The 22535-nt window shown below is 43.4% G+C and overlaps 1 protein-coding gene across 1 annotated transcript in view; it reads left to right on the top strand.

Moving 5' to 3' along the window:
- Window positions 1-11030, top strand: part of LOC112240813 (ras-related protein Rab-6B) — a 207670-nt gene extending 196640 nt beyond the window's left edge. The window contains exon 9 of the mRNA XM_042322856.1: window positions 10494-11030. Coding sequence (XP_042178790.1) covers window positions 10494-10558 — 65 coding nt within the window. The 3' untranslated portion in view covers window positions 10559-11030. The remainder of the gene's footprint in view (window positions 1-10493) is intronic.
- The last annotated feature ends 11505 nt before the right edge of the window (window positions 11031-22535 follow it).

Genomic DNA, 22535 nt, shown 5'->3' with positions numbered 1-22535 from the left:
GACCATGTTCTACTCACTGAACTACAGAGGACCATGTTCTACCAACTGAACTACAGAGGACCATGTTCTACTAACTACAGAGGACCATGCCCTACTAACTGAACTACAGAGGACCATGTTCTACTAACTGAACTACAGAGGACCTGGAGCCATGCTCTACTAACTGACCTACAGAGGACCGTGTTCTACTAACTGAACTACAGAGGACCATGCTCTACCAACTGAACTACAGAGGACCTGGAGCCATGCTCTACCAACTGAGCCACAGAGGACCGTGTTCTACTAACTACAGGGGACCATGTTCTACCAACTGAACTACAAAGGACCTGGATCCATGCTCTACCAACTGAACTACAGAGGACCGTGTTCTACTAACTGAACTACAGAGGACCGTATTCTACTAACTGAACTACAGAGGACCATGTTCTACTAACTGAACTACAGACGACCATGTTCTACTAACTGAACTACAGAGGACCTGGAGCCATGCTCTACTAACTGAACTACAGAGGACCATGCTCTACCAACTGAACTACAGAGGACCATGTTCTACTAACTGAACTACAGAGGACCTGGAGCCATGTTCTACCAACTGAACTACAGAGGACCATGTTCTACTAACTGAACTACAGAGGACCATGCTCCACTAACTGAACTACAGAGGACCTGGAGCCATGTTCTACCAACTGAACTACAGAGGACCATGTTCTTCCAACTGAACTACAGAGGACCATGTTCTACTAACTGAACTACAGAGGACCTGGAGCCATGTTCTACCAACTGAACTACAGAGGACCATGTTCTACCAACTGAACTACAGAGGACCATGTTCTACCAACTGAACTACAGAGGACCTGGAGCCATGTTCTACCAACTGAACTACAGAGGACCATGTTCTACCAACTGAACTACAGAGGACCATGTTCTACCAACTGAACTACAGAGGACCATGTTCTACCAACTGAACTACAGAGGACCATGTTCTACTAACTGAACTACAGAGGACCATGTTCTACTAACTGAACTACAGAGGACCGTGTTCTACAAACTGAACCACAGAGGAAGTCTGCTGCCTGTTGAGACGTTTTTTTTTGTTCACAATAAATGTGTCAGTTAAGCTTCAATTTGGTCAACAGCATCTTGGCACCAGAACAATGTTTAATGCACTGAAGTGCCTATTAGGACAAACTAACCCACTAGACTGTAGTGCTGGCTGGTTGCCCCCCCCTCCACCATCCAACTCTCCACTTCTAGTGCCAGGCACATTGTCAACTACCCTTGAACATTCAGAAGCCTTTAATAGGTGTTTGCATAGTTTTGGTGTCAAAAAAATTGTCCAGTTGCCTTTGTTTTTATTAAATTAATACAGACCAACTGGATAGTTGAGAGTTATATTTCTGTTCTCTTCCTGCTATGTTCTCTTCCTGCTCTGTTCTGCTCTGTTCACTTCCTGCTCTGTTCACTTCCTGCTCTGTTCTCTTCCTGCTCTGTTCTGCTCTGTTCTCTTCCTGCTCTGTTCACTTCCTGCTCTGTTCTCTTCCTGCTCTGTTCACTTCCTGCTCTGTTCACTTCCTGCTCTGTTCTCTTCCTGCTCTGTTCTGCTCTGTTCACTTCCTGCTCTGTTCACTTCCTGCTCTGTTCTCTTCCTGCTCTGTTCTGCTCTGTTCTCTTCCTGCTCTGTTCACTTCCTGCTCTGTTCTCTTCCTGCTCTGTTCTGCTCTGTTCTCTTCCTGCTCTGTTCACTTCCTGCTCTGTTCTCTTCCTGCTCTGTTCTCTTCCTGCTCTGTTCTGCTCTGTTCTCTTCCTGCTCTGTTCACTTCCTGCTCTGTTCTCTTCCTGCTCTGTTCTCTTCCTGCTCTGTTCTGCTCTGTTCTCTTCCAGCTCTGTTCACTTCCTGCTCTGTTCTCTTCCTGCTCTGTTCTCTTCCTGCTCTGTTCTGCTCTGTTCACTTCCTGCTCTGTTCTCTTCCTGCTCTGTTCTGCTCTGTTCACTTCCTGCTCTGTTCTCTTCCTGCTCTGTTCTGCTCTGTTCTCTTCCTGCTCTGTTCTCTTCCTGCTCTGTTCTGCTCTGTTCTCTTCCTGCTCTGTTCTGCTCTGTTCTCTTCCTTCTCTGTTCTGCTCTGTTCTCTTCCTGCTCTGTTCACTTCCTGCTCTGTTCACTTCCTGCTCTGTTCTCTTCCTGCTCTGTTCTCTTCCTGCTCTGTTCTCTTCCTGGTCTGTTCTGCTCTGTTCTCTTCCTGGTCTGTTCTCTTCCTGGTCTGTTCTGCTCTGTTCTCTTCCTGGTCTGTTCTCTTCCTGCTCTGTTCTCTTCCTGCTCTGTTCACTTCCTGCTCTGTTCACTTCCTGCTCTGTTCTCTTCCTGCTCTGTTCTCTTCCTGCTCTGTTCTCTTCCTGGTCTGTTCTGCTCTGTTCACTTCCTGCTCTGTTCACTTCCTGCTCTGTTCTCTTCCTGCTCTGTTCTCTTCCTGTTCTGTTCTCTCTTTTTTTCAATTTTCACCTAAAATGACTTACCCAAATCTAAGTGTCTGTAGCTCAGGACCTGAAGCAAGGATATGTATATTCTTGGTACCATCTGCTACAGTAGTCTAATTAACGGTCTGGACATTCTGTTTGTCTACTGCAGTAGTCTAATTAACGGTCTGGACATTCTGTTTGTCTACTGCAGTAGTCTAATTAACGGTCTGGACATTCTGTTTGTCTGCTACAGTAGTCTAATTAACGGTCTGGACATTCTGTTTGTCTGCTACAGTAGTCTAATTAACGGTCTGGACATTCTGTTTGTCTGCTACAGTAGTCTAATTAACGGTCTGGACATTCTGTTTGTCTGCTACAGTAGTCTAATTAACGGTCTGGACATTCTGTTTGTCTACTGCAGTAGTCTAATTAACGGTCTAGACCTTCTGTTTGTCTGCTACAGTAGTCTAATTAACGGTCTGGACATTCTGTTTGTCTGCTACAGTAGTCTAATTAACGGTCTGGACATTCTGTTTGTCTGCTACAGTAGTCTAATTAACGGTCTGGACATTCTGTTTGTCTGCTACAGTAGTCTAATTAACGGTCTGGACATTCTGTTTGTCTACTGCAGTAGTCTAATTAACGGTCTGGACATTCTGTTTGTCTGCTACAGTAGTCTAATTAACGGTCTGGACATTCTGTTTGTCTGCTACAGTAGTCTAATTAACGGTCTAGACCTTCTGTTTGTCTGCTACAGTAGTCTAATTAACGGTCTAGACATTCTGTTTGTCTACTGCAGTAGTCTAATTAACGGTCTGGACATTCTGTTTGTCTGCTACAGTAGTCTAATTAACGGTCTGGACATTCTGTTTGTCTGCTACAGTAGTCTAATTAACGGTCTGGACATTCTGTTTGTCTGCTACAGTAGTCTAATTAACGGTCTGGACATTCTGTTTGTCTGCTACAGTAGTCTAATTAACGGTCTGGACATTCTGTTTGTCTGCTACAGTAGTCTAATTAACGGTCTGGACATTCTGTTTGTCTGCTACAGTAGTCTAATTTCCTCAATGTTTCCACCCCAATCCAGGATCAGATAATTACCTTAATCTCCGTCCCTGTCTGTGTTTTCTTCGGATTTTAATTAGTTTTAATGGGCTTGGGAGGTTGAAGATGTCTGAGGTGGTGGAGGAGAGGAGGATGAGGTGAAGGAATATAGGGACCCTGCTTTATGACAGGGCATCAGGGTGACACTGATGTCCTTCCCTCCTCCCCTGTCCTCCTCTCCTCCAGGCCCTCTGTGTCTCTGCTGACATTATATGTGATTCCCAAATGGCAGCCTTTTCCCTACGTAGTGCACTACGTTTTGAGCAGGGCCCATAGGGCTTTGGTCTAAAGTAGGGTACTGCGTAAGGAATAGGGTCGAATACAAACAGTGTAGCTATTCCCGCCGCAAGGCAATCAAACAAACTAAGTTTCAGTATAGAGACAAAGTAGAGTCGCATTTCAACGGCTCAGACACGAGAGGTATGTGGCAGGGTCTACAGTCAATCACGGATTACAAAAAGAATACCAGCCCAGTCACGGACCAGGATGTCTTGCTCCCAGACAGACTAAACAACTTCTTTGCTCTCTTTGAGGACAATACAGTGCCACTGACACGGCCTGCAACCAAAACCTGCGGACTTTCCTTCACTGCAGCCGACATGAGTAAAACATTTAAACGTGTTAACCCTCGCAGGCTGCAGGCCCAGACGGCATCCCCAGCCGCGCCCTCAGAGCATGCGCAGACCAGCTGGCTGGTATGTTTACGGACATATTCAATCAATCCCTATACCAGTCTGCTGTTCCCACATGCTCCAAGAGGGCCACCATTGTTCCTGTTCCCAAGAAAGCTAAGGTTACTGAGCTAAACGACTACCGCCCCCGTAGCACTCACTTCCGTCATCATGAAGTGCTTTGAGAGACTAGTCAAGGACCATATCACCTCCACCCGACCTGACACCCTAGACCCACTCCAATTTGCTTCACGCCCCAATAGGTCCACAGACGACACAATCTCAACCACACTGCACACTGCCCTAACCCATCTGGACAAGAGGAATACCTATGTGAGAATGCTGTTCCTCGATTACAGCTCAGCATTCAACACCATAGTACCCTCCAAGCTCGTCATCAAGCTTGAGACGCTGGGTCTCGACCCCGCCCTGTGCAACTGGGTACTGGACTTCCTGACGGGCCGCCCCCAGGTGGTGAGGGTAGGCAACAACATCTCCACCCCGCTGATCCTCAACACTGGGGCCCCACAAGGGTGCATTCTGAGCCCTCTCCTGTACTCCCTGTTCACCCACGACTGCATGGCCATGCACGTCTTCAACTCAATCATCAAGTTTGCAGACGACACTACCGTGGTAGGCTTGATTACCAACAACAACGAGACGGCCTACAGGGATGAGGTGAAGGCCCTCGGAGTGTGGTGTCAGGAAAATAACCTCACACTCAACGTCAACAAAACAAAAGGAGATGATTGTGGACTTCAGGAATCAGCAGAGGGAGCACCCCCCTATCCACATCGACAGGACAGTAGTGGAGAAGGTGGTAAGTTTTATGTTCCTCTGCGTACACATCACGGACAAACTGAAATGGTCCACCCACACAGACAGCGTGGTGAAGAAGGTGCAGCAGCGCCTCTTCAACCTCAGGAGGCTGAAGAAATTCGGGGGGTGGAGGGGGGAATTGAGGGCAGATATTTATATTTACGAGAACCAGTTGTTGTAATTGCCTGTTTGAAATGGGGGCAGGGTGTGTGTTGGGATGAGAGAAGGGTGGGTCATCCTGAAGTGTGTGATTTACTATCGGTGTCAAGGCCTGAGGCACGGACCTCCCCTCTGTTTCTAGTATGGAGCAATCTCTTCTATTGCTTTAGGCCCTGGCCTGCATATAAAATCTCCGCTGCAGAGAGGGAGAGGAGAGGAGGAGGTCTCTGTGCAAGGCAGCCTTCTGATGGAACAGGGTCGTCCATGTTAATAGGAATCTGAAAAACAGCCTGGCTTCTAGCTCCTCTGAGACCCTGTGTGTCCCAAATGGCACCCTATTCCCTTCATAGTGCACCCTATTCCCTTCATAGTGCCCCCTATTCCCTTCATAGTGCACCCTATTCCCTTCATAGTGCACCCTATTCCCTTCATAGTGCACCCTATTCCCTTCATAGTGCACCCTATTCCCTTCATAGTGCACCCTATTGCCTTCATAGTGCACCCTATTCCCTTCATAGTGCACCCTATTCCCTTCATAGTGCACCCTATTGCCTTCATAGTGCACCCTATTCCCTTCATAGTGCACCCTATTGCCTTCATAGTGCACCCTATTCCCTTCATAGTGCACCCTATTCCCTTTATAGGGCACCAGGCCAGGATCAAAAGTAGTGCCCTATAAGTAGGGAATAAAGTGCCAATTGTAGTGCCCTAAAAGTAGGGAACAAGGTGCCATTTGTAGTGCCCTATATGTAGGGAATAAGGTGCCATTTGTAGTGCCCTATATGTAGGGAATAAGGTGCCATTTGTAGTGCCCTATATGTAGGGAATAAGGTGCAATTTGTTGTGCCCTATATGTAGGGAACAAGGTGCCATTTGTAGTGCCCTATATGTAGGGAATAAGGTGTCATTTGTAGTGCCCTATATGTAGGGAATAAGGTGCAATTTGTAGTGCCCTATATGTAGGGAATAAGGTGTCATTTATAGTGCCCTATATGTAGGGAATAAGGTGTCATTTGCGACGCAGGCAGAGAAACAGTCATATATCAGACCGGTGCCTGTGAGGTCAAATCAAATCGACGTTTATTTGTCACGTGCGCTGACTGCAACAGATGTAGACCTTACAGTGAAATGCTTACTTACAGGCTCTAACCAATAGTGCGAAAAATGAATTAGGTGAACAATAGGTAAGTAAAGAAATAAAACAACAGTAAAAAGACAGGCTATATACAGTAGTGAGGCTATATACAGTAGAGAGGCTACATACAGTAGAGAGGATATATACAGTAGAGAGGCTCTATACAGTAGAGAGGCTATATACAGTAGAGAAGCTATATACAGTAGAGAGGCTATATACAGTAGAGAGGCTATATACAGTAGAGAGGCTATATACAGTAGAGATGCTATACAGTAGAGGCTATATACAGTAGAGAGGCTATATACAGTAGAGAGGCTACATACGGTAGAGGCTATATACAGTAGAGAGGCTATATACAATAGAGTAGTTATATACAGTAGAGGCTACATACAGTAGAGAGGCTATATACAGTACAGAGACTATATACAGTAGAGAGGCTATATACAGTAGAGAGACTATATACAGTACAGGCTATATACAGTAGAGAGACTATATACAGTAGAGGCTATATACAGTAGAGAGACTATATACAGTAGAGGCTATATACAGGAGAGGCTCTATACAGTAAAGAGGCTACAAACAGTAGAGAGGCTATATACAGTAGTGAGGCTATATACAGTAGAGAGGCTCTATACAGTAGAGAGGCTATATACATTAGAGAGGCTACATACAGTAGAGAGGCTACATACAGTAGAGGCTACATACAGTAGAGGCTATATCTAGTAGAGAGGCTATATACAGTAGAGAGGCTATATACAGTAGAGGCTATATACAGTAGAGAGGCTATATACAGTAGAGAGGCTATATACAGTAGAGAGGCTATATACAGTAGAGGCTATATACAGTAGCAAGGCTATATACAGTAGAGAGGCTATATACAGTAGAGAGGCTATATACAGTACAGAGACTATATACAGTAGAGAGGCTATATACAGTAGAGAGACTATATACAGTACAGGCTATATACAGTAGAGAGACTATATACAGTAGAGGCTATATACAGTAGAGAGGCTCTATACAGTAGAGGCTATATACAGTAGAGAGACTATATACAGTAGAGGCTATATACAGGAGAGGCTCTATACAGTAAAGAGGCTACAAACAGTAGAGAGGCTATATACAGTAGTGAGGCTATATACAGTAGAGAGGCTCTATACAGTAGAGAGGCTATATACATTAGAGAGGCTACATACAGTAGAGAGGCTACATACAGTAGAGAGGCTATATACAGTAGAGGCTATATACAGTAGAGAGGCTCTATACAGTAGAGGCTATATACAGTAGAGAGACTATATACAGTAGAGGCTATATACAGGAGAGGCTCTATACAGTAAAGAGGCTACAAACAGTAGAGAGGCTATACACAGTAGTGAGGCTATATACAGTAGAGAGGCTATATACATTAGAGAGGCTATATACAGTAGAGAGGCTATATACAGTAGAGAGGCTATATACAGTAGAGAGGCTATATACAGTAGTGAGGCTATATACAGTAGAGAGGCTGTATACAGTAGAGAGGCTATATACATTAGAGAGGCTATATACAGTAGAGAGACTATATACAGTAGAGAGGCTCTATACAGTAAAGAGGCTACAAACAGTAGAGAGGCTATATACAGTAGTGAGGCTACATACAGTAGAGGCTATATACAGTAGAGAGGCTCTATACAGTAGAGAGGCTATATACATTAGAGAGGCTACATACAGTAGAGAGGCTACATACAGTAGAGGCTACATACAGTAGAGGCTATATCTAGTAGAGAGGCTATATACAGTAGAGAGGCTATATACAGTAGAGGCTATATACAGTAGAGAGGCTATATACAGTAGAGAGGCTATATACAGTAGCGAGGCTATATACAGTAGAGGCTATATACAGTAGCAAGGCTATATACAGTAGAGAGGCTATATACAATAGAGAGGCTATATACAGTAGAGAGGCTATATACAGTAGTGAGGCTATATACAGTAGAGGCTATATACAGTAGAGAGGCTATATACAGTAGAGAGGCTACATACAGTAGAGGCTATATACAGTAGAGAGGCTATATACAGTAGAGAGGCTATATACAGTAGAGAGGCTATATACAGTAGCGAGGCTATATACAGTAGAGAGGCTATATACAGTAGCGAGGCTATATAAAGTAGAGGGGCTATATACAGTAGAGGCTATATACAGTAGAGAGGCTATATACAGTAGAGGCTATATACAGTAGAGAGGCTATATACAGTAGCGAGGCTATATACAGTAGCGAGGCTATATACAGTAGAGAGGCTACATACAGTAGAGGCTATATACAGTAGAGAGGCTATATACAGTAGAGAGGCTATATACAGTAGAGGCTATATACAGTAGCGAGGCTATATACAGTAGAGAGGCTATATACAGTAGAGAGGCTATGTACAGTCGAGCGGCTATAAAAGTAGCGAGGCTATATACAGTAGAGAGGCTATATACAGTAGAGAGGCTATATACAGTAGAGAGGCTATAAAAGTAGAGAGGCTATATACAGTAGAGAGGCTATAAAAGTAGAGAGGCTATATACAGTAGAGAGGCTATATACAGTAGAGAGGCTATATACAGTCGAGAGGCTATAAAAGTAGGGAGGCTATATACAGTAGAGAGGCTATATACAGTAGAGAGGCTATATACAGTAGAGAGGCTATATACAGTAGAGAGGCTATATACAGTAGAGGCTATATACAGTAGAGAGACTATATACAGTACAGGCTATATACAGTAGAGAGACTATATACAGTAGAGGCTATATACAGTAGAGAGGCTATATACAGTAGAGAGGCTATATACAGTAGAGAGGCTATATACAGTAGAGGCTATATACAGTAGAGGCTATATACAGTAGCGAGGCTATATACAGTAGAGAGGCTATATACAGTAGAGAGGCTATATACAGTCGAGAGGCTATAAAAGTAGCGAGGCTATATACAGTAGAGAGACTATATACAGTAGAGAGGCTATATACAGTAGAGAGGCTATATACAGTAGAGAGGCTATATACAGTAGAGAGGCTATATACAGTAGAGAGGCTATATACAGTAGAGAGACTATATACAGTAGAGAGGCTATATACAGTAGAGAGGCTATATACAGTAGAGAGGCTATATACAGTAGAGAGACTATATACAGTAGAGAGGCTATATACAGTAGTGAGGCTATATAAAGTAGCGAGGCTATATACAGACACCGGTTAGTCAGGCTGATTGAGGTAGTATGTACATGTAGATATGGTTAAAGTGACTGTGCAGATATGATGGACAGAGAGTAGCAGCAGCAAATCATTGGGCTTGTAAAGTCTATCCATCTCTTGGTATTTTCTTTTGTTCTTTTCTTGAATAAATGCTGGTGCTTTGCTTACTGTGTGTATTGAATGGTTTTATTTGACTAACAGTAGCTAATATACTACGGGAAAGAGACCTATCTTAACATCTCATAAAAATGGAGGATTTACTCCTATCCACTCTCATAGCTGTCCTGGTAAAGAAGATGGTAATGGGTTGTCTTTAAAAATAAATAAAAACTTGCCTCTTCCATTTTTGTGGTAATGGGTTAAGTCTTACTGGGCCTGAATTAAAGAAGTTAAAGTTAAACTTTCAAAGTAAGAGCTCTGTGTTCCACAGGAGGAGTAAATATTGTACGGTTGATCCGTGACCCTGTTGTATCGCCCTTGTCGCATTGCTGTCTTGAAAGGTGAGACTTTTAGTCGTAGATGCACCAACAGCACCACCTAGTGTCACAGAGATCATACTGCAGGTCCAGATTAAAACAGTACCCGATGTTATGACTTTCGAGGACAGTGAAGCTCCATCCCTGAGTTACAGAGACAATTAAGACACCTTTTTTTTCCTTTTTCAATTCACCTTTCCTCGATTCCTCACATCCACTTCTTCACATCCTTCTCAAAACCTATTGGATAAGAACGTCTGAGAGGAGGAGCCTTATGCCCTCTCCTTCAATACAATTGAGAAGGAGGAGAGGAGATGTGGAGCCAGGAATCAGGGTAAGACTATTTTTAGACAAAGACATTGAATTCTGTTTCGCTGGTGTACAGCCGTAGAACTGAAAAGAGCTAATGGTAAACTTGTTTTAGCAAATACCTTCCCAAAGCTTCCTTAACTTGTCTTTCCCCCCAGTGATTGACATCAAGATGGACCAACCGCAGGAGCCTCCGACCACTGAAGGCGGGTGCTCCTGTTGATCCTGATTGGAAGTGTTCATCTACACCACTTGCTTGTGTTACTTCCTATTGGTTAGCCTCCACTTGAGTTTTCAGATTAGAATCTGGTCTTTTCATCTAAATATTGGTTATCAGTCGGAAACTATATCGTTATACACGTAAAAACACTATACTTTATTAACAAATAATGCCAAAAGAAAAGTCTTTAAAATGATTACAATGATTACAAACATCATATACGTGTTTTTGTAAAAGTAGAATGGAACATTTTCTTTTTTTTTCTTTTTACATTTTTGTAATGTTAAAGAACTAAAAAGACACAGACAACCACTCCTCTTGGTTAGAGGCTCAAATGGCACCCTGGTAAGTGCACTCTGAAGGGAATAGGGTGTCACTGTGATGGAAGGAAAGAGATGAATTGGAACACGCCATCTCTAATGGCTAGAGAGGGCAAACTGACCGGTAACTTTTCACTGAATATCTAATGCATGCATGCCAATTATTATTATTATTTTATATATATATATATATATATATATATATATATATATTATTTTTGTAGGTTGGCCTATTAATGTGCTGTCTGCTGATGTACACCGTTTGGATATGAAAATACTCTTAACCTATACATGTTCACTCATTTGTTTTTGTCTTCACAAAATGCTGTGATTGAAGCTGGATTTTAATAGTGTGTGTGTGTGTGGGTGTGTGTGTGTGTGTGTGTGTGTGAGTGTGTAAATGTACGCTTTCTATATAAGACACTGTAGAATGCAACCATCCATTGAGGGCAGCTGCCAAACTGCGTCCTCACAGGGGGCCCATGTTCTAGCTGGTTATCACAACTGTAGAGGGGCTTGGGTTTGCCGCGTCACTCCTCCTAGTTGCTGTTGTTGCGACTGCACTGTGTCATACTATCTACTATGGTATTGAGGTTAGGTGTTTGTCCCAAAGAGCACCCTACTCCTTATACAGTGGACTACTTTGGACCAGGGGCCAAAACAGGGAATAGAGCAGAGTGGACAGAAGATAGGTCTGCAGAAAGCTTACCCCTCGCCTCCTAAACAGTAACTAAAATAAAATAAAATATTTTTAAACTCATCCTTTTATGCTTTATATGAAGTTCCTCTCCACTGTTTCTGTTCTGTAAAAATAAAAAAGCAGCTCGTCATTCACCACATAAACAAGTTGTAACAGTTCCCTCGTCCTAGCCTGAGGGCCAGTCTGTTTGTGTTATCATGCCAACTCCCTGTCACTCATTGTCATGCCAATTGACAGTCATGGAGTAAACAAGAGCACAGGGAGGGGGGGAAATCAGGCTATCCTGGTATCTGGTAACAGTTACACGTTTCTGTCAAATAAATCAAGAACAAATTACTCATTTGCACATGTAGATCTTTCAGGTTATTATGAAGTTGTTCCCAGAGGCCTCGGTTCCTGTCTGTTATTCCCTTTTTATGTACTTTGCGTTTTTCTGACTTTAAACTTGAAGCTGCAATATGTACTTTTTTTTTTTTGCATGACAGGACAAAATACAAAATAGAAATGTGTATTATAGATCTGTCGTTCTCATTGAAAGCAAGTGCTAAGAAGTGGTAGATCTGTTCTATGTGCCCTATTTCTATGCTTCCCGTTTTTAAAGTTTAGTTTTTGTTCACCAGCTTCAAACTGCTGAAGATACAATATTTTTGGTTATTGAAAATATATTTCATAGCGGTTTAGATGGTACAATTATTATTTACACTACACTTGATTGCCTACTGCCTAAGTTTATATGTGACAAAACAAACTATTAAAATTGTAGCAACCAGAAATGGCGGAGCATTTCTGCGTAGTGTGTCTTTAAGCATGAGAACAGGTCTATTCGTTTTGGGTGGAGATGAAATGAAGAAATGAAGGTGTGTCTACTATTACACCAGATTCTGACCGTAACTTAATTCCCTCATAATTCCACCACCGTTACACACCCGGAAACCATGAATAAATTCGAGCAAACATACCGGTTCCAAGCGGGAAAAACATCATTTTATTTTTTCCTGATTAGAAATAACACCCCTCTCCACGCACTGTAATTTACTACTCGATAAGAGATATTGATAACAGCTAACTAAAGGAGTCATCCATTTGGAAAAGGGAATTGTAGATAAAAATGATACTTGTTTTATATGTATTTTACCTTGTAAACTCTGGAGACAAATGTGAAACCCAGTCTCATAGCAGCAAACTAAAGCATATCAGCTTTCCCACGGTAAAGTTCATGAAATGCTGTGCCATTATGCAGAATTTAAGTTGTGCAGCCTTTAAACTCGCGAATGTATTAATTGTAGTCTATCCCGACTTTCTCTGTTTCCTGTTTCTATCTTGTTAAATATTAGTCACTGTCAGTATCGACCGTCAGTAGTCCTAATAACAACACAAGTGTTTTGTATTACTGCCAATTTACTGTTCGTTCCCTTCAGTTGGTATAGACTATATTATCATTCTATTTCATTCCATTGTTTCGTTTAGCTCCATTTGTTTCCTCTGTAAATGCCGTCACCGCCATGTGGTTGTTGCCGAGGATCGTTAGTAACAGTTAGTAATATATCAAAATAAAAAAACAGACATATAGGCTAATTAAATCGCTGTGGAGTGGAGAGCAAAAAAATAAATAATAATAATAGAAAAATATACAAAAAAAATTAAATACTAAAAATAAATAAATTAAAACATTTGAATACAAATGGAGTGGAGTGCAAAAAAATAAATAATAATGATACAAAAATATATTTTTTAACTAAAAAAATTAAATACTAAAAGTATAAAATAGTGGAATGCAGACCAAGCCGTAACATTTTGAACCTGATGCAAAACAAAATAGTTGGCTCTGTCATCACATAGTTCCATGGTTAGAGCAGGTAGTAGATGGGGGTATCGCCTACGATGTGTACACTATTCTCCCTGTTATAACAGTTCCATGGTTAGAGCAGGTAATGACGGGGTATCGCCTCGATGTGTACACTATTCCCCTGTTATAACAGTTCCATGGTTAGAGCAGGTAGTAGATGGGGGTATCGCCTACGATGTGTACACTATTCCCCCTGTTATAACAGTTCCATGGTTAGAGCAGGTAGTAGATGGGGGTATCGCCTACGATGTGTACACTATTCCCCTGTTATAACAGTTCCATGGTTAGAGCAGGTAGTAGATGGGGGTATCGCCTACGATGTGTACACTATTCCCCTGTTATAACAGTTCCATGGTTAGAGCAGGTAGTAGATGGGGGTATCGCCTACGATGTGTACACTATTCTCCCTGTTATAACAGTTCCATGGTTAGAGCAGGTAGTAGATGGGGGTATCGCCTACGATGTGTACACTATTCCCCCTGTTATAACAGTTCCATGGTTAGAGCAGGTAGTAGATGGGGGTATCCCTGTGTACACTATTCCCCCTGTTATAACAGTTCCATGGTTAGAGCAGGTAGTAGATGGGGGTAGCCTACGATGTGTACACTATTCTCCCTGTTATAACAGTTCCATGGTTAGAGCAGGTAGTAGATGGGGGTATCGCCTACGATGTGTACACTATTCTCCCTGTTATAACAGTTCCATGGTTAGAGCAGGTAATAGACGGGGGTATCGCCTACAATGTGTACACTATTCTCCCTGTTATAACAGTTCCATGGTTAGAGCAGGTAATAGACGGGGGTATCGCCTACGATGTGTACACTATTCTCCCTGTTATAACAGTTCCATGGTTAGAGCAGGTAGTAGATGGGGGTATCGCCTACGATGTGTACACTATTCTCCCTGTTATAACAGTTCCATGGTTAGAGCAGGTAGTAGACGGGGGTATCGCCTACAATGTGTACACTATTCTCCCTGTTATAACAGTTCCATGGTTAGAGCAGGTAATAGACAGGGGTATCACAATGTGTACACTATTCTCCCTGTTATAACAGTTCCATGGTTAGAGCAGGTAATAGACGGGGGTATCGCCTACGATTTGTACACTATTCTCCCTGTTATAACAGTTCCATGGTTAGAGCAGGTAATAGACGGGGGTATCGCCTACGATTTGTACACTATTCTCCCTGTTATAGTTCTATGTACATTAATCTTCCAACATTACCATGGGTTAATGAACTGAATATGACAACATTAAGGATGAATCAAACCACTGTATATTTTATTCATCAATATATTTTGTGCATAAAGGCTCTCCAAACTTGTTTTGTTACGATTCATACATACTTTCCTAAAACCCTAAAATATGCCTCAATAATCTACAAGATCAGAGACTTTATAAATCTACCAGTTTGTGTTAAAACTGAGATTTATATGCATATATTTAGATGTCTGTCTTTCATTGATCCCTATATTCTGAACCTGTTCTCTCAATGTATTTTAAGTCTCTCTGCAAAAATTCTAAATAAAGGTACACCGTATTTAAAGGGATGTTTAAAGGGATGGTAAAGAGAAATGTAGTGGAAAAACCCCTATTGAATGAAAAGTCCACCAGAGAATATGTGGGAGGGTTTTCAGCAATTGAATTACATTTAAACAGAAAACCAAGCCTGTTATACACCTCAACGGTTGAACTGTTGAACAAGTTGAGGAGACTACATGACTTGGTTTTACATTAGATTGTAAACTGTCATGATCAAAACAAACAAGTCCCGCAGGCTCTAGTTTAGTCTTATCTTGATTATTCTCCAGTCGTGTGATTGACTGCTGCAAAGAAAGACCTAGTGAAGCTGCAGCCCAGAACAGAGCGGCACGTCTAGCTCGTCATTGTAATCAGAGGGCTGATATAAATGCTATGCATGCCAGTCTCTCTTGGATAAGAGATGAGGAGAGGCTGACTGCATCACTTCTTCTTTTTATAAGAAACAATGTGTTGAAAATCCAAAATTGTTTGCATAGTTAACTTACACACAGCTCTGACACACACACACACACACCCCTACCATACATGCCACCAGGGGACTTTTCACAGTCCCCAAATCCAGAACAAATTCAACAAAGCGTACAGTATTATATAGAGCCATTATTGCATGGAACTTCCTTCTATCTCGTGTCGATCAAATAAACAGCAAACCTGGTTTAAAAAAACAGATAAAGCAACACCTCACGGCACAGCGCCTCTCCTCGTTTTGACCCAGATATTTGTGTGTACAGTATTGATATGTAGGCAATGTGGGCTGTTTTTACATGTATATAGTTCTGTCTTTGAGCTGTTCTTGTCTATTCATGTTCTGTATTAGGTCATGTTCTATGTTTTGTGTGGACCCCATGTCACGTTCTGACCTTTAATTCCTTTGTTTTGTATTCATTATTTAGTATGGTCAGGGCGTGAGTTGGGGTGGGCAGTCCGTTTGTTTTTCTATGATTTGGGGATTTCTATGTTTCGGCCTAGTATGGTTCTCAATCAGAGGCAGGTGTCATTAGTTGTCTCTGATTGAGAATCATACTTAGGTAGCCTGGGTTTCACTGTGTGTTTGTGGGTGATTGTTCCTGTCTCTGTGTTTGCACCAGATAGGGCTGTTTTGGTTTTTTCACATTTCTTGGTTTGTTAGTTTATTCATGTATAGTTTCTATATTAAAGAACCATGAATAACCACCACGCTGCGTTTTGGTCCGCCTCTCCTTCACTTCAAGAAAACCGTTACACCCCAGGAAGACTAGCTGCTGCTATCGCAACAGCTACTGGGGTTTGCTAATAAAATACCAAAATATCAAATAAGGTAAGTCTGAATACCAACTACTGAGAAGTGTGGAGTGAAGGCGTGTGTAGGAAAGGCGTCATTTCAGAATCGGGGCCTTGAAGCACTTCGTTAATAAATTTACATCCTCTAGATATGTCAACTCCCCACGATGACAAAACATTGACTTATTGTAACGGCTTTCTTCCGTCGAAGGAGAGTCGGACCAAAATGCAGCGTAGTTAGTTCGATACATGTTTAATGAAGACAAAACACGATCAATACAAAACAACAAATGGAAAATGAAAACCTATACAGCCTATCTGGTGAAATACAAAACACTGAGACAGGAACAATCACCCACAAACACACAGTGAAACCCGGGCTACCTAAATATGGTTCCCAATCAGAGACAACGATAATCACCTGACTCTGATTGAGAACCGCCACAGGCAGCCATAGACTTTCCTAGACAACCCTACTCAGCCACAATCCCAATACCTACTAAAACCCCAATACAAAAACACACCACAACATAAACCCATGTCACACCCTGGCCTGACCAAATAAATAAAGAAAACACAAAATACTAAGACCAAGGCGTGACAGAACCCCCCCCAAGGTGCGGACTCCTGGCCGCACACTAAAACCCATAGGGGAGGGTCCGGGTGGGCGTCTGTCCACGGTGGCGGCTCCGGCTCGGGACGTGGACCCCACTCCAACCAAGTGTTAGTCCCCCTGTTACGCGTCCTTTGATTGGTGACCCTCGCCGCCGACCTTGGCCTAATAACCCTCACCAAGGACCCCACTGGACTGAGGGGCAGCTCGGGACTGAGGTGGAAGCTCGGGACTGAGGGGAAGCTCGGTACTGAGGGGAAGCTCGGGACTGAGGGGGAAGCTCGGGACTGAGGGGAAGCTCGGGACTGAGGGGAAGCTTGGCACTGAGGGGAAGCCCAGTACTGAGAGAAAGCTCAGGCAGGTAGTAGGCTCTGGCAGATCCTGGCTAGCTGGTGGTTCTGGCAGATCCTGGCTGACTGGCGAATCCAGGCGGATCTGGAAGATCCTGGCTGACTGGCGGATCTGGAAGATCCTGGCTGACTGGCGGATCCTGGCTGACTGGTGGCTCTGGCTGCTCTGGCTGCTCCATGCAGACTGGCAGCTCTGGCTGCTCCATGCAGACTGGCAGCTCTGGCTGCTCCAGACAGACTGGCTGCTCCATGCAGACTGGCAGCTCTGGCTGCTCCATGCAGACTGGCAGCTCTGGCTGCTCCATGCAGACTGGCAGCTCTGGCTGACTCCGACAGCGCTGGAGAGGAGAAAGGCTCTGGCAGCGCTGAACAGGCAAGGCGCACTGAAGGCCTGGTTCGTGGTGCTGGCACTGGTGGTACTGAACCGAGGACACGCACAGGAAGCCTGGTGTGGGGAGCTGCCACCGGAGAACTGGTGTGTGAAGGTGGCACAGGATGGACCGGACCGTGAAGGTGTACTGGAGAGCCTGAGAGCAGGACTGGCACAGGACGTGCAAGGCTAGGTAGGTACACAGGAGGCCTAGTACGTGAGGCTGGCACACTCTTCACCAGCTGACTAACACGCACCTCAGGACGAGTATGGAGCGCTGACCCAGGTGCCATCAAATCCCCGACACGCTCAGTCGGACGAATATCATACCCAAAGCACCAAACTAGCACCTCCCTCATAACTCTCTCCCCCACTTTCCCCATTAACTCCTTCACAGTCTCTGCTTCACTCACCTCCAACACCGGCTCTGGTTCTGGTCTCCTCCTTGGTTCCTCACGATAAACAGGGGGAGTTGGCTCAGGTCTGAACCCTGACTCTGCCACACTCTCCCTGAGCCCCCCCCCAATACATTTTTGGGTCTGACTCTCGGGCTTCCATCCGCGTCGCCGTGCTGCCTCTTCATACCAGCGCCTCTCCGCTTTCGCCGCCTCCAGTTCTTCTTTGGGGCGTCGATATTCACCAGACTGTGCCCAGGGTCCTTTTCCGTCCAATATTTCCTCCCAAGTCCAGAAGTCCTGTGATCGCTGCTCCTCACGATAAACAGGGGGAGTTGGCTCAGGTTTGAACCCTGACTCTGCCGCACTCTCCCTGAGCCCCCCCCCCAATAAATTTTTGGGTCTGACTCTCGGGCTTCCTTCTGCGCCGCCGTGCTTTTCTCTTCAACTCCATTCTCCTATAGCCCTCCTCGCACTGCTCCAGCGAATCCCAGGCGGGCTCCGGCACTCTCTCTGGGTCGACCACCCACCTGTCTATTTCCTCCCAAGTCGTATACTCCAACCTTGGTTGCTCCTGCTGCCGCTGCCTGTCACCACGCTGCTTGGTCCAGTTGTGGTGGGTGATTCTGTTACGGTTTTCTTCCGTTGAAGGAGAGTCGGACCAAAATGCAGCATGGTAAGTTAGATACATGTTTAATGAAGACAAAACACGATAAATACAAAAACAAGAAACGGAACGTGAAAACCTATACAGCCTATCTGGTGAAATACAAAACACTGAGACAGGAACAATCACCCACAAACACACAGTGAAACCCGGGCTACCTAAATATGGTTCCCAATCAGAGACAACGATAATCACCTGACTCTGATTGAGAACCGCCTCAGGCAGCCATAGACTTTCCTAGACAACCCTACTCAGCCACAATCCCAATACCTACTAAAACCCGAATACAAAAACACCCCACAACATAAACCCATGTCACACCCTGGCCTGACCAAATAAATAAAGAAAACACAAAATACTAAGACCAAGGCGTGACACTTATTTTCTGCCTGTTGTTTAAACTGTTAAAGTTATTACATTTACCAAAGTGAAGTTTCCATTTTGCAATGTTGTCATTTTTTTTATTTTATAGATTCACAGTGGATGTCGTTTAAACTGAATTAATCTGGTCCTGTTTTTAGGACCAGGTAACTTAATGTACTGGTGTTGTGGTTAACCAGTGATCAGAACAAACCCTACTTTTATTTTGAAATGTACGCTATTATTTTCCAATGTCTTATGTGAGACTTTAATGCACTTTTAAGAACATATAGGTGTTTGAGAGTTAGTGAAAATCTAGTTTTGTAGTCTTTCAAACACTGTAAAAAAAAAAAAGACCATATTCATCACATTTGTAGTACTGTGCCTTGAAGGTTGGTGGAGAGTTAAACATTTGAGAATATCTTACTCACACATCTCCAAAAAGAGAAGCACCACCCTTGTGAATACTGGTGAAACATTTAATCCTGACCCACCTAAATGAGCCAAATACTAGTCCAAGTTGGAGCCAAGTGAGCTAGCATCAGAACATGCCTTCAATAGCTGGAGCAACAGCTCTCCATAGTGGGCTTACAAAGGCACAGTGAAACACCTTTGAATCCCTGATGTCAGAGTCTCAGACAGAAGAAGAAGAAGAAACCTCAAAGTGAGAACTTCAAGGTCGTTATTAGTCTCTTCCTGAAGCTTCTGTTTTTCAGTTATTGATTTTACACAGCCCTTTGTATTGTACCCAAGTCTGACTGTGACTGCATACCACACGCTGTTGCCTGAGGACAAGGGCTTGAATTAGGTTTTTAAAAAAATACTATTTTAGAATCATAAATCTCCAGGCCTGGAGAGTCACAGAACTTCAGAACTACTTTGAAGAGAAAGAAAGGACAGGATACAGGATACCTATAGACTAGAACAGCCTAAAGTCAGACATATTAAGATACCTCTTTTTGAAGAATGAAGAATGTGTTAATGTCACCTCCTTATTCATGCCCACTGAAACATACCGCTGCACCCAAAACCAGTGAGGGGGGATTGATTCATTCTATTGTACTGTACACTTGTTGGTTTTTGTTTTTTTGTTTTTCTCCTGACCTGGGTACAGCCTCCTCCTCTCCACTATAACAAATCAAATCAAATCAAATTTATTTATATAGCCCTTCGTACATCAGCTGATATCTCAAAGTGCTGTACAGAAACCCAGCCTAAACCCCAAACAGCAAGCAATGCAGGTGTAGAAGCACGGTGGCTAGGAAAAACTCCCTAGAAAGGCCAAAACCTAGGAAGAAACCTAGAGAGGAACCAGGCTATGTGGGGTGGCCAGTCCTCTTCTGGCTGTGCCGGGTGGAGATTATAACAGAACATGGCCAAGATGTTCAAATGTTCATAAATGACCAGCATGGTCGAATAATAATAAGGCAGAACAGTTGAAACTGGAGCAGCAGCACAAATAGAGCATTGCAGTAGTCTAACCTAGAAGTGACAAAAGCATGGATTAATTTTTCTGCATCATTTTTGGACAGAAAGTTTCTGATTTTTGCAATGTTACGTAGATGGAAAAAAGATGTCCTTGAAATGGTCTTGATATGTTCTTCAAAAGAGAGATCAGGGTCCAGAGTAACGCCGAGGTCCTTCACAGTTTTATTTGAGACGATTGTACAACCATTAAGATTAATTGTCAGATTCAACAGAAGATCTCTTTGTTTCTTGGGACCTATAACAAGCATCTCTGTTTTGTCCGAGTTTAATAGTAGAAAGTTTGCAGCCATCCACTTCCTTATGTCTGAAACACATGCTTCTAGCGAGGGCAACAGTGTGTTCTCTCCTCTCCTGACCTGGGTACAGCCTCCTCCTCTCCACTATAACAGGACTAGAGACAGTGTGTTCTCTCCTCTCCTGACCTGGGTACAGCCTCCTCCTCTCCACTATAACAGGACTAGAGTTAGTGTCACAATCCTGAGATGGAACAATGTTTTATTGTGGATGGGACAATGTTTTAATGTGGATGGGACGATGTTTTAATGTGGATGGGACGATGTTTTATTGTGGATGGGATGATGTTTTAATGTGGATGGGACGATGTTTTAATGTGGATGGGACTGCGACGCCACAGCAACTTTGAGAGAACGTCGCGACTGTGTCCCAAATGGCACCCTCTTTCCAGGCCTTGGTCAAAAGTAGTGCACTATATAGGGAATAGGGCCCTGGTCAAAAGTAGTGCACTATATAGGGAATAGGGCCCTGGTCTAAAGTAGTGCACTATATAGGGAATAGGGTTCTGGTCTAAAGTAGTGTACTATATAGGGAATAGGGTTCTGGTCTAAAGTAGTGCACTATATAGGGCCCTGGTCTAAAGTAGTGCACTATATAGGGCCCTGGTCTAAAGTAGTGCACTATATAGGGAATAGGGCCCTGGTCTAAAGTAGTGTACTATATAGGGCCCTGGTCTAAAGTAGTGCACTATATAGGGAATAGGGTTCTGGTCTAAAGTAGTGTACTATATAGGGAATAGGGTTCTGGTCTAAAGTAGTGCACTATATAGGGCCCTGGTCTAAAGTAGTGCACTATATAGGGGAATAGGATGCAATTTTGGGGGGGGGACAACCAATGTGATGTGCCTACTGCTGGATGAGTTGGGTCATGCTGTACATTGAGGCTGAAGGCCAGCCTGCCCATCCCTGATTAGGTGTGGTGTACTGTAGATCATGTAGTCTGTCTCTCTGTCTGTAAGGATAGGTATTTTATGCTTGATGCAAACCTGAGGTTTAAATGTAGTTAATCAAGCAATGTCATCTTACTCGGTCTTTTCTCACTAGACAAATGTGTTCAGTGGTTTTTAACTGTTAAAATGCTGTACAGATGCATCTTTCACAGTCAGTGTTCTTGTAATAAAACTGCAGCTTATTTTCCCTCCTCAAACTAATAGACATGCTTGTGAATATTTCCTGACAAATCTTTCCCAGACTAGCAGCAATACCATAGAAATATAATCTTTAGAAAGGGCTTAGAACCTCTAAATCTGTCCGTTTGACTGCTAAACTAGTGGGGTACATGTGCTCCTACGGGTACACTCCTAATGGCTGCCAGTCCACCCATTATGACGTCACTGACCCCTTCTGTAGATTCTATTTCTATGCTAGAACCTGGTTAGTTAACGACTCAGACCAGAGCTTGTTCTCCACTCCCACTGTATAGAGATTTAGCTTGTCCCTAACCATGAATAAACATGACTTATTACAAAAACCAGCGCACGTTGTTCTTTGATTTCATCTGATTTTACTTAACAAACACAAGAGAGTTTCCTGGTTTGTACAGGAAGGCGACCACGACGCAGAGATGTTTCCTGGTTTGTACAGGAAGGCGACAACGACGCAGAGATGTTTCCTGGTTTGTACAGGAAGGCGACCACGACGCAGAGATGTTTCCTGGTTTGTACAGGAAGGCGACAACGACGCATGTTTCCTGGTTTGTACAGGAAGGCGAAACGACGCAGAGATGTTTCCTGGTTTGTACAGGAAGGCGACCACGACGCAGAGATGTTTCCTGG

This window comes from Oncorhynchus tshawytscha, linkage group LG06, assembly GCF_018296145.1.
Source record: "Oncorhynchus tshawytscha isolate Ot180627B linkage group LG06, Otsh_v2.0, whole genome shotgun sequence".
In the NCBI taxonomy this organism is placed as follows: domain Eukaryota; kingdom Metazoa; phylum Chordata; class Actinopteri; order Salmoniformes; family Salmonidae; genus Oncorhynchus; species Oncorhynchus tshawytscha.
Note: the sequence above shows the minus strand (reverse complement) of the source record. Positions and strands in the feature narration are given on the sequence as shown.